Source organism: Vitis riparia, chromosome 3, assembly GCF_004353265.1.
Source record: "Vitis riparia cultivar Riparia Gloire de Montpellier isolate 1030 chromosome 3, EGFV_Vit.rip_1.0, whole genome shotgun sequence".
Taxonomy (NCBI): Eukaryota; Viridiplantae; Streptophyta; class Magnoliopsida; order Vitales; family Vitaceae; genus Vitis; species Vitis riparia.
Genome location: NC_048433.1, coordinates 5,928,268 through 5,948,362, shown reverse-complemented (window position 1 = coordinate 5,948,362; position 20,095 = coordinate 5,928,268). Strand labels below are relative to the sequence as shown.

Sequence of the window (20,095 nt, the reverse complement as noted above, 5' to 3'; positions counted from 1 at the left end):
TCTAATCCTGTCTTATTCTAATCCTATTAAAAAAATTAAGCAGGGCAAGTTTGGAACAAATCGCCCTAATTTCAACCTTGTCTCGCTTTATTTAAAATAATTCACATCCCAATCCCATTAAAAAAATAATAATAATAAGCAGGGTGGGGCAGGTTTAGGATGGGTAGCCCCTTTTCTAACCTCATCCCGTTTACACAAAATAATTTTCATCTCCATTTCATACTCACCCTTCCTGTCTCATTTAACTTTTTTTTTTTAATTTTTAAAATTTTTTAATTACATTAAAATAAATATATTTTATAAATAATTAAATTATTATATTTTGTATAAATTATTTTATTGAAAATTATTATTATTATTATTATCATCATCATCAATATCCTCATCATCACCCATGTATTAAAAATTAAACTAATTTTATATAATTGGGTGGGGGCGGGACAAGGCAATATCTAAACCCTTGGATTTTTAAAAAAATCTCAAAACATCCAAAACCCGTTTATTTAAATTTTAAACTTATTCCATTATGAAAAACCGTCACATTGTCATCCCCAAGTAAAATTCAGAACATGAAATTAGTTGATAAGATAAAATTAGATTATTATCTCTTTAAGATAAGTCCTTGCCATTTCTAGATGTGCAACTAGGACTGGTTCAACCCAGCCAAGGCGAGTTTGAGCAACTTCTTTTGCAAAAAAGGAAAAAAAAAAAAAAAAGAAATTAGAGAAACTTGAACCTAAATTAAGTATTTATTAATTTTAATGAGAAAATAACATTATATCCTAAATAATTAAATTCTATAAATTACCTTTTTATCAATTAAAATTAACAAATATATAATTTATTTTGCTAGAAATAAATTACTTATAAAAAAAAAAGATTAAATTACTTATTTAAAGGAAGAATGAATAATCTTTACCTACCCATATGAACTTTCATTCTCATTTTCTCTAGTGTCATCAATCATTTTCATGTTCATGTATTTTCTTTTGCTTTGTTAATACAAGTAGGTGAATACATGCAATGCATATGAATGATGTTAGAAAAATGGAGCAAAGACAATAGTAGCATTAGAGAAAAATCACAATTACAAAGAAGAGCAAACACCAATTGCATTAAAAAAAATAATAATAAAAATAAATAAATAAATAAAATAAAAACATAGAGTAAAAGGAAAACGTATAGAAAGGAAAACAAATAATTAAAATCAGGGAAAAAGAAAAATAAAATAAAAATTCTTATAATTATTTTTGAGTTAAACTTAAATTGATTATTAATCCAATCAACCCATCTAAGTTTCATCATTAACCATTTTTATAAAAATTCTTATATTTTATGCAAAAGTTATTACTGGTTCCTATTTTTAAAAACAAAAAATAAAAAAAATATTCGAATGACAACTAGCTTATAATTTTTTGAATTATGACGAGGAATTTAGTTCATAATTTTTTGAGTCATAAATATTGTGACAAGAAAATGATATTTTGAAATGATTTTTAGGATCTAAAATTCATATATGAGTAACTAGTCAACCCAATGTCTAAATTTTAGAAAATGATCAATAATGTTAATGGGGTTGGTAGCTAGAAAAGTCATGAAGAGTAAATGGGACAGTTAAGGTGTGATCGGGATACTTTTCTTGTTTTAAAAATATAAAATAAAAATTTATGAAGGCTAAATAGGAAAGTTAGGGTATGTTTTGGACATGTTTCTTATTTTTTATTTTAAGAAATAAAAAAATAATAATTTCTATGTAAAATATAAGTATTATTCGGGACTTATCTTAAAAAGACAATGATTTTTAAAAATTATGGTATTACAAAAAATAGGTAAGTCCATAATTTTCATATAAGAGTTAATATTATTTGAGACCTATTTTAAAAAGACAATGATTTTTTAAAAACTATTTTAAAAAATTAAGGTACTAAAAAAATTTATTACAACAATTTAAAAATAAAGTAGGTGCATAATTTTCATATATGAGTACCATATTTTATATAGAAATTAATATTATTTTCTTTTTTTTAAAAGGAAAAGTGTATCTAGATGAATATTAAATTAAAAAAATTTATGTTTTGGATATTTAATGAAATAAAGATATATATATATATATATATAATATAAATATATATATAATATATATATATATATATATAAGCTAATAAAAAATTTTAAAAAGAGAATTTTTCAATAAAAAATTAAAAAGTAGCAAGATATCTCATTACAAATGTTATATAAATATTTTTAAATTTAAAAATAAAAACACTAAAAGAAGATTTAAAAAATAAATAAATAAATAAAATTTTCAATAATTTTTTTTTTTTAAAAAAAGCAAGAGATCTCATTAATAATTTTAGTCAAATTATAGCAAAAATTTATTATTAAACACTAATATAAAGTAACATTTTTTTGAAGAATTATATAAAATATCGTAATAACATGTCATGGTAACTTCACAATTATTTAATTAACTATCAAAGTCCAAAATATTTAAGTTATATTTGGTTGTCAAAAAATATTAAGGAAAGAAAAAAAAACATATATAGAAAAATTATTTTATTTGTTTTGGTTGTCGATGAAAAATATCAAAGAAAATCAAATATAATTAAAATTAGTTAGAATTTCATATATTTTTAAATTATTTCATCTTTATTTCAATGTATTAAAATAAGTAAAATAAGTTTGAAGTAATAAATAAAAATAATTTATTGACTTGTAATCTTTTTTTTGTCCTTCCACTTTTTTTTTTTGTATTTTCTTTTCTTACATTTTCCCTCAAAATTTATAGGAACCAATTGTAACCTTAAACATCTTAAAATAGATGAGAAACCGATCACCCAAAAAAATATTATTTAATAAAACATCAAACACAAAATTAAATACTTTTAATTTATTTAAAAAATGTTAAAAAAATAGAAAATTTCACATAAATAAATGAAAATTTAAAAATATAAATTTAATTCGTCGAGGGAACGATAAGTAGACTAGCATAAGAAGAAAAAAAAAATGATAAACATGAACTCTAGATAGATTTTCTAAAAGTTTTTATTTGTATTTAAAATTCATTCTTTTAGCGTTAAATTATACAAGAGGAAAGAAGTAGAAATAGAATTTAGAAACTTTAAATTATTGGATATACATTTTTACAATTAGATAATACATTCAAGAGATTTTTTATTATTTATATATTTATTTATTTTTACAATGTGGAAAATTATAATCGTACACAAAAATGAGGATTTTTTTTTTCTAAATAATCCATTTAAATAAATGGAGAACTTGGATAAAAATCCTAAAACTCAACGGTTTTAACTAAAAAATCATAACGATCATAACAGTTTATAAAGTATGGATAAGATTAGAAATAACGGTCACATAACAGGTGTTTAGATATAGATAAGATTTTACATAACAGTCTTAAATTATACATAATCAACTAACATTATCCGTTTTAAATTTGTTTTTGCTTCTTCCAAACAATTTCTTTTTCTTTTTTAATCTATTTTATTTCTTCTAAATTTATTAAAAAAGCTCATTGTTTTCGCTTCTTCCAAACAATTTCTTTTTCTTTTTTCTTTAATCTATTTTATTTCTTCTAAAATAGATGAGAAACCAATCACCCAATTTTTTTTTTTAATAAAACATCAAACACAAAATTAAATACTTTTAATTTATTTAAAAAAATATTAAAAATTTTAAAAATTTCACATAAATAAATGAAAATTAAAAAATATAAATTTAATTCATCGAATGAACGATAAGTAGACTAGCATAAGAAGAAGAAAAAAATGGTAAACATGAACTCTAGATAGATTTTCTAAATTTTTTTATTTGTATTTAAAATTCATTCTTTTAGAAATTTTAAATTATTTTAGAAATTTTAAATTATTGGATGTACGTTTTTACAATTAGATAATACATTCAAGTGATATATATATTTTTTTTTACAAAGAGGAAAATTATAATCGTACATAAAAATAAGGATTTTTTCTAAATAAGAGAACCTGACACTGGATAAAAATTCTAAAACTCAATGGTTTTAACTAAAAAATCATAACGGTCGTAATAGTTTATAAAGCATGAATAAGACTAAAAATAACGATCACATAAAATTTTACATAACGGTCTTAAATTATACGTAATCAATTGACATTATCTGTTTTAAATTTGTTTTCGCTTCTTCCAAACAATTTCTTTTTCTTTTTTTTAATCTATTTTATTTCTTCTAAATTTATTAAAAAAGCTCATTGTTTTCACTTCTTCCAAACAATTTCTTTTTCTTTTTTTTTTTAATCTATTTTATTTCTTCTAAATTTATTAAAAAAGATCATGTTTTAAGAAAAAAGACAGTGGTACAAAAGTAAAAAAGCAAAGTCTTTATTTATTTATTTATTTTTTTATGTAATTCATTTTTCATCGCGAATAGGATATAGTTTGGTTTTGGTCAGTGACCAAACTGGACTTCGAGAGTTAGTTTGATTATGTAATATAATAGGAACACGATAAAAAATGTGACAAGACAACACATACAGGGAATTATTCGGTTAATCCACTCAACCGCGTTAACCGTTTTTGTTCCACGCACGCCTCTAACCACCTTGACTACCCAAGTCAACAACATACCGCGTACCAAATTCGTACCCTCAGTACGCTTCGTTTGGCCTCCAAGCAAGAAATTTAAAAAATGAAAACGACGACGTTTTCTTTTAACACTAGAAAATCAGTACGAGTAGAGAGAGAGAGGAGGGAGAGGAAGTTAAAAATTGGGGAAAATAAATGAGAGAGGGATTGTCTTATAAGTTGTAATCAACTGTGTGAACAATTGTTTAAATAAAAGGAAAAAGGCGGTTCTAGTTAATAGATAACTTTCTCTAACAAGTTCCATTTCATTTGTTTTTGGTTATTCCCCTCCGATTCTCTAGAATACTCTCTCACCCATTAACTTCTAATTGTACCCACCTCTCTCTACATATTTCCGCTATTTTCCTGTACACGGCCAAAACGACTTTCCTCGGAAACAAAAGCACCTAACAAAAGAACAACGAAAGTTTGTTTCTTCTTTTTTTTTTCTCGCTTCCCAAACAACTCTACTACTGCTCATCTCAATCGCCCATGCCAATGCGATTAATAGCAGCATTTCTGATATTTCCCTCACTCTGCGAGCATATCTCGTTGATTTCAAGTCCTGACATGTAGTTCTTCACTTCAGTTTTGATCATGTCTTGTATCATAAGGAAAAAGTCCGAACCAAAGGTCATCGGCTCAGGATTCTCCGGCATGGAGAAGGTCAGAGCCGGTTGCTTCTCTGGAGACGCCAGCTTGTTGTGGCGAGGAGCAGAGTCGAGAGGTGGAGACTCGTACTCGTTCTCGTAGGTCTCAGTTCCAGGGAGGGAGAGGGTGAGCGCCGTTGGAGGATCGTCTTTCTTCGAGGATGGCTCAAACTGCTGAGGAGGCACTTGGACCGCTCCAGTTCTTGCCACAGGTCGATACAGATTTGGAGAAGAAACTACGGGAAAGCCAGTGTCGCTTACATCAGATCCAGTAGGACTGCCAGGGCTTAAGCAAAGCCCCGTTGCTGGCATCGAGGGGCCGCCACCGCTCGATTGCCTCTTCTCAGGCCGCGATCCTTCGTTATCAACCGACACAGGCGCCGGCACTTGTTCGATCTCCGCCGCGAACTTCCTCTTCAAAGTCGAGTTCCAGTGGTTCTTGATCGCGTTGTCTGTACGGCCATTGAGCATCCTCGCGATCGTCGCCCACTTATTTCCGTACTTTGCGTGGGCTTCAATGATTCTCCGGTCCTCCTCCGGCGTGAATGGTCGGTGCTCCACCTGAGGCGACAGCTGGTTACACCATCGGAGCCTACACGACTTGCCGGACCTACCCGGTATCGACCGGCTTATCAGAGACCAGTTCCTAGCACCGTAACGCTTCACGAGACGCTGCAAAGCTTGGTCTTCTTGGGGACTCCATGGACCCTTGACCCGATCCGCTTCGTTCTGCAAAGCCTCCATTGTAGAATCAGGTTCCAAACCCTAACCCTAGGAAAATAAATTTAAGAAAAAAAAAACCCTTAAAATCAGAAATTTACAACAACAACCAGAAGAAAACAACCCACAGAAAGAGAGGGCGAGGGAGAGGCGGTGAGAGAAGAGCCTCTTTTGCGAGACGACTAGGGATTAGCAAGAGGGGTTTATAAAGGGTAGGTTAGTGTAACCAATACAGCCGGTTAACCAAAACGGGTAAAGGGCGTTATGGTTACCGCTACCTCTAGGTAACCAGTTGCACAATTACAGCTGTACCGCCCACACGCGTCGCCACGTAGGCACTCAGATATCACAGAATCCCATCAAAATCTCGCCAAATCGAAAGCTCGAGAGAGTGAAGTCTCTCCTATTCTTGTTTCAACGCCTTCAAAGGCCTGTTTGCTTGACAGCAAATTGGAGAATTATTTTTAAATTTTAAATCATTCCAAAAGTGAACAAAAATACATAAATTTTTTTTATTTACAAATGTGAAAATAAATTTCAAATTCCAGGATACGTTTGAAAATATCGAGAAATTGAGTGTGTTGAAAAATTTTGACTAACAGGCTGGAAGGCATTAGGTGAGTGATTTGGATTTAAGTTCCCATTCTTAATTCTTAGAACGTTTGGCACGAAAATGCCGAGCTGGACAAAACGACAAACAGAGTAGAGAGGGAGTAGAGTGGATCACCGCTGCCACTCTGTCAGTCCTGGCTGTAAACTCTGCCACAGGGACTCCACCCCAACCGCCCTTTTACCTACACATGGCGGTCACCCATTCAGTCCCTAATTTTGAACTGACAAAACGGAACCCCATTAACTGTAACGCTAAATCAACACCGACGCCCACTGGTCAACAAACAGATAACCATCAGATAAGAAAGCAATAAGTCTTTCCTAATAATCTTTTATCATATGAAAATCTAGAACACTTGGTTTTTCCTATTATGTGATCATAAAAGATAAACCCATCAAATGGGTTGCCCAAAAGATAATTTTTTTACTAATAAATGTAATTTTAAATTATATAAATTCATTGAGACAGATATTATGGTCATAAATAGCATAACATAAAATTCATATTTAGAATGGGTTTAAATTGTTTTCCATAAAATACTTGAATTGCATTACCTATTTTGCAGACCCAGCATTTAATGCCCTCTTCTTCAAGGGTTGCAACTCTACACACTTTTGTATACGAAAAGTGAGTAGGCTCCTGTCAAGATTCTTCCTTCCTTAACGGCTTCTGGGTGGGCCCTTCACACGCTCGGTCAGGCGGTGGACCTTCCAGGTGATTTTCATTTCATTTTATTTTATTTTTTATTTTTTAAAAATATTTTAAAAAATTTTTATTTTATCAAAATTACAAAAAAAAGTCAAAAAATAAATTATGGTTTTATTTTTATTTTTTAAGGAATTGTGGAAATGACAAGGGGTTGGTGACTTAAAAGAAAGTGAATAGGTCTTGTTGGATTGGTGGCTTTAAAAAAAATTAAATTAGAAAAAAGATGAAATTATTTAATTTTTTTAAAAAATAAGATCATTGCTAGTTGGATTTTATAAAAAAAAATACTTTAAATCTTGCATGTATTTTATTTTATTTTTTATAAAAAAATTAGGGTTTTTTTTTTTTTTAAATTTTCTTATGGTTGAAATAATAGTTGTTGATGACTTAAAAGGGCTAATAGGCCGTTGACAGTTGGAAGTAGATGGAACTAACTATTATTATTTTCAACTTTGTAATAGATTTTCAACGGTTTTTATTTTATTCTAAATTATCTGAAAAACCGTTATTAATTTCAACGTTTAATAATTTTGAATTTATTTTAACGTATTTGAACAAACCGTTATCATTTCCAACTTTGAATAGTTTTGATTATATCCTAAAATGATTTTAAAATCTTTATCCAATTATTTGAACATATTTAATTATTTTTATAAAATAATTAGCGTAATCTTAAACTATCCTTAATCATATTTTACCTTGATATTAGTTATTTATTTGTTTTGGATGATGGAATTACTAACCTCCAAGTTTAGGCTTTAGGGATGGTAGGTGACTTTGTTGTGAAAGTCATTAAGCAGTTAGAGCCGTTATTATTTATTTTAAAATACTAGAGCAATTAGATTGAATGGAAGTTTTAGACCGTTAAATTTATTAATACAAACTAAAGTAAAGTTATTGAGGTACGACACTCATCCTCTTCTTTAATAAATGATTATTTCAAAATTTATTTTTGTATTAGACAATGTCAAAGCAATTATTTTTACTTATACAAATCAAAACAATACCATTAAAAACTAAAAACATTTTAATCAAAATTGCTTTTAAAATACATATAAAATAATTTTTTTATAAAATCTATTTATAAATAATATTTTTCTCTTTTTATTTAGTTTTACAAATACTATTTATATATATATAATTAAGGTGGGACAATAGCTCCTATAATGCTTATCTTTACCTTTTTATACAATTAAAAATGTTAATTTTTTAAAATGAATTAGAAAAAAAGATAAAACAATTAGATTTTCCTAAATGGATCCAGGAATCTGGCCAATAATTTTCCATCAATTCTAGAATTTTTGTTGATTTAGTTTTTTATTTTTAATCCCATTAACAACCATGAATTATGACATTGATCGTATAATGAGCAGATTGAATATAAATAGAGTTTTCGTGATTAGGTCCCTAAGCCTTCAATCTTTATTCAAACACATATACACCATCATTTTAAAGGTTTAGAAGTACCTCAACCCATTTGAATATCAAATTTTATTTTATGATTCTCAAATCATTAATGATAGGAGATATGTTTCTATTCTTCCTTTATTTTCGCATTTGATCTATGTTATTAAGTTTTTAAAGATGTTTTGATTGGTTTTAGCACTTATAAAAATGTGTAATAACAAATGTTATTTTACAAATTCATTGATATAGGTTTTATAGTAATAAATATTATGTCTCAAAATTTATATTCAGTATAACTATAAAGAATTTATCACATATTGTAAAGCCTATAAATAAATACCCGATAAATTAATAATTTTGTTTTATTAATAAAATTTTATAGTCTTAAGTCATATTAGTGTATTAAATTAATAATCTTGTTTAATGTATAAAATAATAATATTTTAAAAAATCTTTAAGAATTTAAGGAAATATAAATTAATAATAATAACAAAAAAGCTTAACAATAAAGTATTGAGTAATTTTTTATAATTATTATTTTCCTCAATTCACTCCTCAAAATGATCACATATTTGAAATCTTTTTATCTTTTACGATATTAATTTTTTATGTTATATATATATTTTTAGAATTTTTTTATTCAATTAATGTAGCAAAAAAAACTTTTTATTTATTAATAAATTATTTATCTATTGCTAAATCAATAACTCTGATAATATAATAATTTTTTATTTTAAAAATATTATTTTATAGAGGTTTTATTTAATTTATGAGTGGGTCTCACCTATTCAGCAATTTAACCGACCCTACATTTAATACATATTCTTGAAGGATTGAAACCTTTGTCACTTTGTGTAAGGGAATTGGAAAGAGAGTAATCTCCTGTCAAGATTCTTCTTTCCCAGAGCAGTGCACCTCCCAGGTGATTCTAATTTTTTTAATTTTGATTTTTATTACTTTATATTTTGAAAAATTAAATAAAAATGCAATGGTTTTTTTTTTTTTTTTTTTTTTTTCAATTCTTTTGTCATTATACACCATCCATTAGATTAAAAAATTCTTTAAATTTACCTTAAACCATAATAAGCGTGTGAAGAGTGCTATGAAATAATTTACATGATTTTTTATTAAATAAATAAATAAATAATGTATTTTAAAATATTAAATATGTCTTTTTTTTTTTTTTTAATATAAGGTAAAAACAAAATTATTGTTTAATCATGAAGTCATGGTAAGTAGCTCACGAGAAAGTGTAAAGTCATGCCTTTTTTAACTTAGGTTTTTTTTTTTTTTTAAAAAATATAAGATAAAAAGAAATTATTGTTTAATAATGTCATGTTATTAAAAAATGTCTTAAAAAAAAGGTTGAAATATCAATTATTGTTAATTAAAATTTCATTTTTTAATTTAAAATTACAATTATTAACTAAAACTTCATTTTTGAACGAAAACCTTTATTAATAATTGAAACTTCATTTTTTAATTTAAATAAAAGGTATTTTATATATAAGTTTAGGAAGGAACCTATTCATAAAAAATGTATAGCATCAAATTAATATCTCACTAAAAATGTTAACAAAAATAACGAGTTTCATATTTGATTATATTATATAAAATATAATTAAAATTAATAAAAATACTTATACATTTTTAAATTATTTAATTTTTATATAAATTTAAAATTTTAAATAAATAAATTTAATTTAAAGTAGTATATAAAAATAATTTACAAATTTTTGGGATGTTAAGTTGCTATTACATGCATTTTTTTCTGAAAATAAAAATATATATTGGTGATAATTTTAGTTTTTTCTATTGCAAAAATATGAAGGAAATAATAAAACATTTCGGATCCTTGCATGGTGTGGAAGGGGCTACGTAGTCAGAAATAATAAAAAACGATTAACACGTGGTGAAGAACAATGGAAGATGTTTTCGTTGATACGATGTATATAAAAAAATATTAAAGCTTTCTTTTCCAACGTTGGTCACATGTCCTTGGATTCGTTACCCTTATGAGAAATTGTAGCCACCCGAGACATCAAAAAACGTGGTCTTGAATTGTCCTTTAAGGTGGCAAAGGGGCCACGCAATAAAAACCAGAAATGAATACGTGTACGAGTGTTGTTTGGATATATTTCGATAAAATTTAATAGTTAATATTTAGTGATTTAAATTAATTTAATATATTTTATAATTTAGGTATTAAAAAGTAATTAAAATAGTTTTATAGGAGTAAACATATTTAATAAGATAAACAATTAGAATAATGTGATTTAAAGTACATTTGGAAATGTTTAGGAGAGGTAATTTATGTTAGCGTGTTGTATAAAAATTTAAGTATTTTATTATATAGCCCAATCAAACCTGATTCAAATAATAATCATGTAAAAAAATATAAACCTAAAAATAATAATCAAGTTAAATTAGATCTTATATATACGTATATCATGAATGTTTCAATCAAATATGTTTATAATTCAATTGATTTATTTATTTAAAAATAAATTTTAAATGAGTCAAATATGAATTAAATAATTTAAAAATATAATGAAGTTAATATTAAAATTATTAGATGAGTCATTTTGGGTTAAATTTATGTTATATAGGTTGATAAAAAAATCACATATTTATTAAACGGGCTATGCAAATCGATATAAATTTAAACCAAATTTGTAAAAAGCATATTGGATTTATGCCGTATTCATGAATTCGTGTCAAACTTTATCATCCTTAGGAATGTTACTTAAAAAAATAGTTTTAACTTAAAAACTACTTCAAAAAAAATTAGTGAGATTTAAAAAATTAAAAAAACATTTATAATATTTCATAAAAAAATATTTATTAGATAATTTTTCTAAAATTAATCAAAATAAAAACACCTTCAAAAAAAAAAAAACACTATGACACATATTTATAATTATTAAACCGATGAAATATTCAATGCTTGAATTTTAATTTTATTAAAATATTGTATACTTATGAGTGAGGAAAATTTAAAGCATATTAAAAATTGAAAATAAAAATAAAAATTGGGTGAGGCTGATAGTTAATATTTTCAAAACCTTTTCTTAATTATAAAAAAAAAAAGAAAAAAAAAAAGAAGAGAGAGAGAGAGAGAGAAAAAGTTAAAATTTAACCGATATTTCATTGGCCAAAAAGTGATATATATTTAATAATAAAAGGCTATTTTAATTTTTTGCCCAAAAGTCAAGGATAACGCTGAAGGAGAGAACAAATGATGAGGGTACACGTGGCGCAAAAAGAACAGAACGATATACACGTGGTGAAGAAACAATACAGGATGAGGATTGGGGAATCTACAGCAATAACTAACAAAAGTTAAAAAGGTTTGTTTTCCAAAGCAGAGCACATGTTTCTTTGGGTTGACTGGTTGACCTCACTCACCTGTCCTTTGTTCACGAGGGCATGCTGGAATATAAGCAACCAAAAAGTCACTATACTTTTGATTTTTTTTTTTTTTTATCCTTATCATACGAAGGTTCCTTCTAGACTTCTATACTAACTTTTATTTATTTAAATATTAGTTTTATTTTATTTTATTTTTCATAATTAAGTTGTTACTAAATTTATTTTAAACAATTTTGAAAAGTTTCAAGTGAGGTATAAAATAAAAAAATAAAAGAGAAAAAAACAAATAAAATAAAAGCAATTTAAACTTAATAAATTTTTTCATACCATAAAATATTAAAAAAATGATTTTTTTTTTTCATATTTGATTTTACTATAAAATAAATATAAGAAAATCAAATATAATTAAAATTAATTAAAAAATTATATATTTTTTTAATATTTAATTTTTATATAAAAGAATTAAATAAATAAAATAAATTTGAAATAACATGAAAATTTGTTTATTAACTTTAGATTTTAATTTTTAATTTTTTTTTCTTTCATTTTTCTTCTTTATTTTATTTCTTTAAAATTTTAAATTTTCGAGAACCAAATATAACCTAAAAAGCATGAAATTATGAAAGCATGGAACATAAAATTTTTATTTTTAGTGATTTCACTATCTAAAATCTAGAATCCAATTAACATACTCATGGATATATGCAAATATGCTGGCGCATGGGGCTTCAGTGCGACAGGAGATTTACATATATGCAACTGAGCAAGGTCTTGAAGTGGTTAGTACTTACTAGTAGAAGCTTTTGTGAGTCCGTTGGGCTACATACGAGGGAGTGGGCCCATATTCTTGGGCCCAAATCAGTTGCAATAAAAAATTAAAAAAAAAAACGGAGAGAAGAGAAGAGAAGAGAGAAAAGAAAAACACATCTCACTGCCTAGATTTCATCTAAGAGTCAATCTTGCTTCATTTGTGGTCTGATTGAGTTGAAATTTGGAGGAGAGGTTCGAAACTCGAGTAGCTACAATCTGAACGGTGGAGATCAGATTTCGAGCTCAGGAACTAGTGTTACTACCTATGAACAGTAACGACGTGTTTTTGGGTACTATTTCTCCAATTTTCTTTGTTTTTGTCAAGAGAGATTATATAATCCAAGGTTATATGTGTTCTTGATGTATTTGGTAGCCTCTAGAGATTATTCTAGAGAAGACAAGTGTTGTAACCCATTATTGTTGATAGTGGAAGTTTGAATTGGATTAGGTCCCGTGGTTTTTCCCTTCGTATTAGGGGGTTTTCCACGTAAAATTCTGGTGTTTGATTTATTTTTCCGTTGTATGAGTTTATTTATTTATTGTTACTAGTTACTATTACCTATTTAATTTTACACAAAGAAATGGTAGAAAAATTCTGGTGTTTGTTGGAATATTGTAAATTCACCTAACAAGTGGTATCAGAGACAAGTTGATTAGCACTGGGATCTCTTGTGTGAATTAAATGGAGGAGGTTGGCAGTGGAATGATTAAACTCACAGCTTTCAATTATTCAATTTGGAAGACTAGGATGGAGGATATTCTATATTGCAAAGAGTTGTTTGAGCCCATTAAATGCAGAGGTTATAAGCCAGTTACTACAACTAAGGATGAGTGGAAGAAATTAAATAGGAAAACCATTGGACAGATTAGGCAGTGGGTTGATTAGAGTGTCTTCCATCATGTAGCCAAGGAAGTTGCTGCATATAGCCTTTGACAGAAAATTAGAGTCTTTATGAGAGAAAAACTACATAGAACAAAGCCTTTATGATAAGAAGACTTGTGAATTTAAAGTACAAGGATGGTAATAGTGTTGCAGAGCATCTCAGTAATTTTCAAGGATTGTTGAATGAGTTCTCTACCATGAAGCTTGAGCTAGATGATGAGGTACATGCTTTACTTTTGTTGAGTTCTTTACCAGACAGTTGGAAAACTTTGGTGGTATCCTTGAGTAATTCAGCTCCAAATGGTGTAATAACTGTCAACATGGTAAAAGACAGTATGTTTAATAAAGAGACAAGAAGAAAAGAGTTAGGTATTTCCTCTAATACCAAAACACTTATTATAGAGAGGTGGAGGAGAAGTAAAAGCAGAAAACCTTTTAGTGATTATAATCGTGACAAGTTAAGGGGAAAGTCAAAGTCCCGAAAAGAGATAAAATGTTTTTATTATGACAAGCCAAGGCACATTAAGAGAGAGTGCATAAAATTCAGAAGAAAACAGTTTAAAGGAAAATGTGAAGAATAGAAAGATGACAAAGACATTGCAGTAGTTGCATCTGATGGTGATACGATCATTGTCTGTGATGATGCGTGTGTAAACCTTGCATGACAAGATTCCACTTGGGTGGATGATACAACAACATCGTTTCATATCACTGCACGTAGAGATTTCTTCTCTTCCTACACCAATGACAGTTTTGGTTGGGTTAGGATAAGTAATGAAGCAAAATGTGAAATTGTTGGCATGAGAGATGTAAAGCTAGAAACTAGCATTGGGTGCAAATTGATTTTAAAAGATGTTAGACATGTTCCTGAAATGCGTTTTAGTTTGATTTCTGTTAGGAAGCTTGATGATGAGGGCTACCATAGTCACCTTAGAGAGGGTAAGTGGAAGCTTGCTAAGGGTTCTCTTGTTAGCTAGGGGGAAGAAAAACAACACCCTCTACAAGACAGAAGCGAGACTAGTCAAAGGAGAGGTGAACATTGTTGAGAATGAAGCCTCTACTGAGCTATGACATAAGAGGCTTGGTCACATGAGTGAAAAAGGACTTCAGGTTCTTGCTAGAAAGAAGCTTCTACCAATTAAAGGTACGTCACTATTACCTTGTACACATTATTTTTCTAGAAAGCAAAGTAGAGTTGCATTTCGTAGATTTCCTTCACATAGAAAACTTGATATTCTTGATTTAGTTCACACTGATGTTTGTACTATGCAAAGTAATACTCTTGGTGGTGCACTTTATTATGTGAATTTTATTGATGATCATTCAAGAAATGTGTTGGCATATGCTTTGAAATCCAAAGACTAGGTACTTGATGCATTCAAAGATTTTCATGTGAAGGTTGAGAGACAAATTGACAAGCAGTTAAAATCTGTCAGAGCAGACAATGATGGTGAATATAGGGGGCCATTTGAACAATACTGCAGAAGTCATTACATCGGGCTTGAGAAGACGATTCCTAAGACCCTACAACAAAATGGTGTAGCTGAGAGAATGAATAGAACCATATGTAATAGAATCAGGTGTATGCTCTCTCATGCAAAATTGCCTAAGTCTTTTTGGGGTAAGGCCATGAGGACAACCGTTGATTTGATTAATCTGTCTCCATCATATCCTTTAGAGGGTGATATTCCAGAGAGGATTTGGACAGAAAAATTTGTTTCTTTTGAGCACTTGAGAGTGTTTGGCTGTAGGGCATTTGTTCATGTTCTTAAAGATGAGTGGTCCAAGCTTGACAGTAAAACTAAACAGTGTATCTTCTTGGGTTATTCAGATGAAGAGTTTGGGTACAGGTTATGAGATCCAACTACCAAAAAGATTATAAGAAATAAAGATGTTGTCTTCTTTGAAGATCAAACCATTGAAGACTTGGATCAGGTTAAGAAGCCAAAAGCCTTTTAGTGAAGAACATGTTGATTTGGGTCCAGTCGCTCCTAACTCTATGGGACATAACGAACACAGGAAAGTTATGCAAGAAGAATATGCTGATATAGTTGACAGAAATTATGAGTCTGCAGTTGATGATGTAGAAGAAAATCCTATAGTTGAGAATGATGGCCTAGAACAACAGTAATAACAAGCTACTTCAGAGTTGCCTACTGAAACACAGTTAAGAAGATCTACTAGAGAGTGTCAACCTTCCAGAAGGTATACTAGTAATGAGTATTTGTTGCTTTCTGGTGGGAGAGAGCCAAAAAATTATCAAGAGGTTTTGTTGCATGATGAGAAAAAAAATGGTTGAGAGCTATGCATGAAGAGATGAAGTCTTTGCATAAGAACAACACTTATGAATTGATGGAGTTGCCTAAGGGTAAGAGAGCATTAAAGAATAAATGGGTACTGAAAAGAAAGCCTGAACCAAATAGATCACAACCAAGGTACAATGCAAGATTGGTTGTGAAAGGTTTTAGTCAAAAGAAATACATTGACTTTAAAGAGATTTTCTCACCCGTGGTTAAGATGTCTTCGATCCGAGTTGTGTTAGGCTTGACTGCTAGTATGAATCTAGAGATTGAACAGCTTGATGTGAAGATTGTTTTCCTCCATGGTGACTTAGATGAGAAAATATATATGGAACATCCAGAAGGGTTTACAATCAAAGGCAAGAAACACTTAGTGTGTCGACTAAAGAAGAACTTGTATGGTCTCAAGCAGACACCGAGATAGTGGTACAAGAAGTTTGATTCCTTCATGGTTGAGCATGGGTATGATAGAACTGCTTCTGACCATTGTGTGTTTGTGAAGAAATTCTCTAATGGAGAATTTATTATTTTCTTGCTATATGTGGATGACATGTTGATTGTTGGTCATGATACTGGTAAAATTGATAAATTGAAAAAGGAGTTGAGCAAATCATTTGAAATGAAGGACTTGGGGCCTGCAAGGCAAATTCTTAGTATAAAGATTTCTCGAGATATGACGAATGGAAAATTGTGGCTATCTCAAGAAAGCTATATTAAGAAGGTTTTAGACAAGTTCAACATAGGCAAGACAAAACCAGTGTGTTCTCCACTTGGAAGTCATCTAAAGCTAAGTTCCAAACATAGTCCTTCAAGTGAGAAAGAAAAAGAAGAAATGCGAAAGGTGCCCTATGCATTAGCTGTGGGTAGCTTGATGTATGTCATGATATGCACGAGGCCTGATATTGCTCATGCTGTTGGAGTTGTAGCAGGTTCCTTTCTAATCTTGGCAAAGAACATTGAGCTGCAGTGAAATGGATTCTCAGGTATCTAAGGGGTACTTCTAAGACATTTTTATGTTTTGGGATTGAAAAACCTGTGCTTGTAGGATGTACAGATGCAGATATGGTTGGGGATGTTGGTTCCAAAAAGTTTATTTCTGGTTATTTGATCACTTTTTCAGGGGGAACAGTGTCATGGCAATCAATGTTGCAGAAATGTGTTGCTTTGTCGACCACAAAGGCTAAGTATATTGCTATCACTAAAGCTAGCAAAGAGTTACTGTGGATGAAGAAGTTCCTACAAGAATTAGGTCTATAGCAAGAAAGGTATCTACTCTACTGTGATAGTCAGAGTGCTATTCATCTCAGTAAGAATCCAACTTTTCACTCTAAATCCAAGCATATTGATGTGAGATATCATTGGATTCATGATGCACTAGAGAAGAAATTGTTTTGCCTTAAGAAAATCCATACTGATGAGAATCGATCAAATATGATGACAAAACCAATACATACAGAGAAACTACAATTCTGTAGAAAGCAAGCGGGCTTGGTAGAACCCCTCACATAGTCGGGATGGGAAGATTTATTGGGCTTCCTCGTATGTGAGAGAGTGAGCCCCATATTATTGGGGCCCAAGTCAATTACAATAATAATAATAAAAAAAACGGAGAGAAGAGAAGAAAGAAAAGAAAAACACATCTCACTGTCTAGATTTCATCAAAGAATCGATCCTACTTCATCTGTGGTCTGATTGAGTTGAAATTTGGAAGAGAGGTTCGAAACTCAAGTAGCTACAATCTGAATGGTGGAGATCAGATTTTGAACTCAAGAACTGGTGTTACTGCCCATGAACAGTAGCATGTTTTTTGGGTATTATTTCTCCAATTTTCTTTATTTTTGCCAAGAGAGATTATATAATCCAAGACTATATGTGCTCTTGATATATTTGGTAGCCTCTAGAGATTATTCTAGAGAAGACAGGTGTAACCCATTATTGTTGATAGTGGAAGTTTGAACTAGACTAGGTCATGTGGTTTTTCCTTTCGCATTGGGGAGTTTTCCATGTAAAAATTCTAGTGTCTGATTTCTTTTTCCATTGCATGAGTTTATTTATTTATTTATTGCTGCTAATTGCTATTACCTATTTAATTTTACACAAAGAAATGGTATAAAAATCCTGGTGTTTTTTGGAATATTGTGAATTCATCATAACAAAGTGTACCTTAATTTCATTTTGGTACATAATTCTAGGGTTTGATTTGAAGGCCCAAGCACAAGAAGTAGCTCTTTTGTAAGAAGGTTATTAAGATCAAACTACCAATTTTTTCTTAAATAGATATAAATTTAGCAACTTTCTTAAGAGCTTAAATTGATATGATTTAGGTCTATTAACAATTATGATATGTTTATAACAATAGTCGAATAGTTCGACAACCAAATACAAGTATTTCTAATATAATATAAGTTTTGATTTGTTGTTTGAAACAATAATCTTCAAAACAAAATAGGTTATTGGTTTGGCCTCTCGAGACTATATGAACACTATCTCACAATTGGCATGTGTGACTGATTGGAGCCAAAATATGTGCTCTAATGGCACATATTCGATATGATTTGTGCACCAAAGGACATTCAAATCACCCAACTTGACCTAAATCAATGCTAAGGCCCTAGCCATGAGTTTAATCTATACTTTGGAGATTTATCTCAGGTTCAAGGGAAGAAAATTGTGCAAATTGAATGACTTTAGATTTCGAAAGATCAAGAAGGGCTAAATGAGGAAATAAATGAGTCAAGACTCATTGAATGTAAGGAAAGGCAAAACAAGGATATCATGAGGTTGGAGGATGATAAATGACCATTATGGAGTGACAAAGAAGGCAAGAAAGCATGGGAAGTGAGGCATAAAGCAAGATTGAGCTGCATGGAAATTTAGAACTCAAAAATCTGATGGCATTATATACTCTGACTTTGAGGACAAATTTGGAGCACTTTCTGGAGTCCATTATATACATACTATATATCATTTCGAAGCTCGGGAAGTCAGGAGTCCAACGCTTCAAACGGTTTGCAAATCGGAGCTGAAATGAAGAAGTTATGGCCATTTGAAGACAACTACACCAAGCTGGAGGGTCATTTCGAAATGATTTCGAAATTCAACTTATGATTTCGAAATTCAACTTGTGAATTCGAAATCCACTTCGAAATGACACCAATTTCGAATTCACCCACTGCCACTTTGATGTTCCACCTCCTCCACTTCGAAATGACACCAATTTCGAATTCACCCATTGCCACTTTGATGTTCCGCCTCCTCTACCTCGGGAATTGCATCTAAAGCACTCAATCCGCCCTAGGTGGACCCCACACGACTAGAAATCACCATTTTATTGCTTTTTAATCATTTTTAGGAAATTATTTTGTAATAAGTGGCCAATGAGAGTGTGCCACATGTTAGGTAATTGAGAATATTATATAAACTCTCTCAATTCTAGGTTTTAGGAATCTTGGATTTTTTTCTGGAGAGTTTGACATTGAAGGTGGAAGAAGACGAGAACTTTGGTTTGTTTTCTTTTTCTTCTCTATTGAATATATTGTTTTTAGTTTCTTTTGATTCAAATTATGGATTTTTACCCTATTATGGATTGTGAATGTGACATCACCCCCATGAGAGGCTAAGAGCCAACTTGGGGCTTGAAGCATGAAAACCTAAGGGCTAGGAAATCTATAGGGACAATGGGTAAATTTCTATAACAATGAGATTAATTATTGGTTGGATGAAAATTTATTATTATTTTATCCTATCCTTGTGAGTTCGTTTAGGGAATAATACGGTAGGTTATTACTCGATACTAGTGATTCTTGGTAATTCTTGATCATTTGTTTTCCTCGTCTTACCAGCCATTATTTGCCCCTAAACAAAGCTATAAGGAGTAGGAAGGATTAAAAAGCCAAATCTTAAATTGATAATCAATCTCATTATTTGATGGTTTTAGGAATCTGTTTTAAAAAGGAAAAATTAGGTTTCGGATGCAATTTTGAGTTATAGAACCCAACTTGATCGCGAGTGG

The 20,095-nt window shown here is 29.8% G+C and overlaps 1 protein-coding gene across 1 annotated transcript; it reads right to left on the bottom strand.

The window, feature by feature from the left end:
- Positions 1-4,763: 4,763 nt before the first annotated feature.
- On the bottom strand, positions 4,764-6,165 carry LOC117909992 (transcription factor MYB44-like). The gene has a single exon (XM_034824040.1). The coding sequence runs from the start codon at positions 6,012-6,014 to the stop codon at positions 5,103-5,105; it is 912 nt and encodes a 303-aa protein (XP_034679931.1). The 5' UTR covers positions 6,015-6,165; the 3' UTR covers positions 4,764-5,102.
- Positions 6,166-20,095: the final 13,930 nt, after the last annotated feature.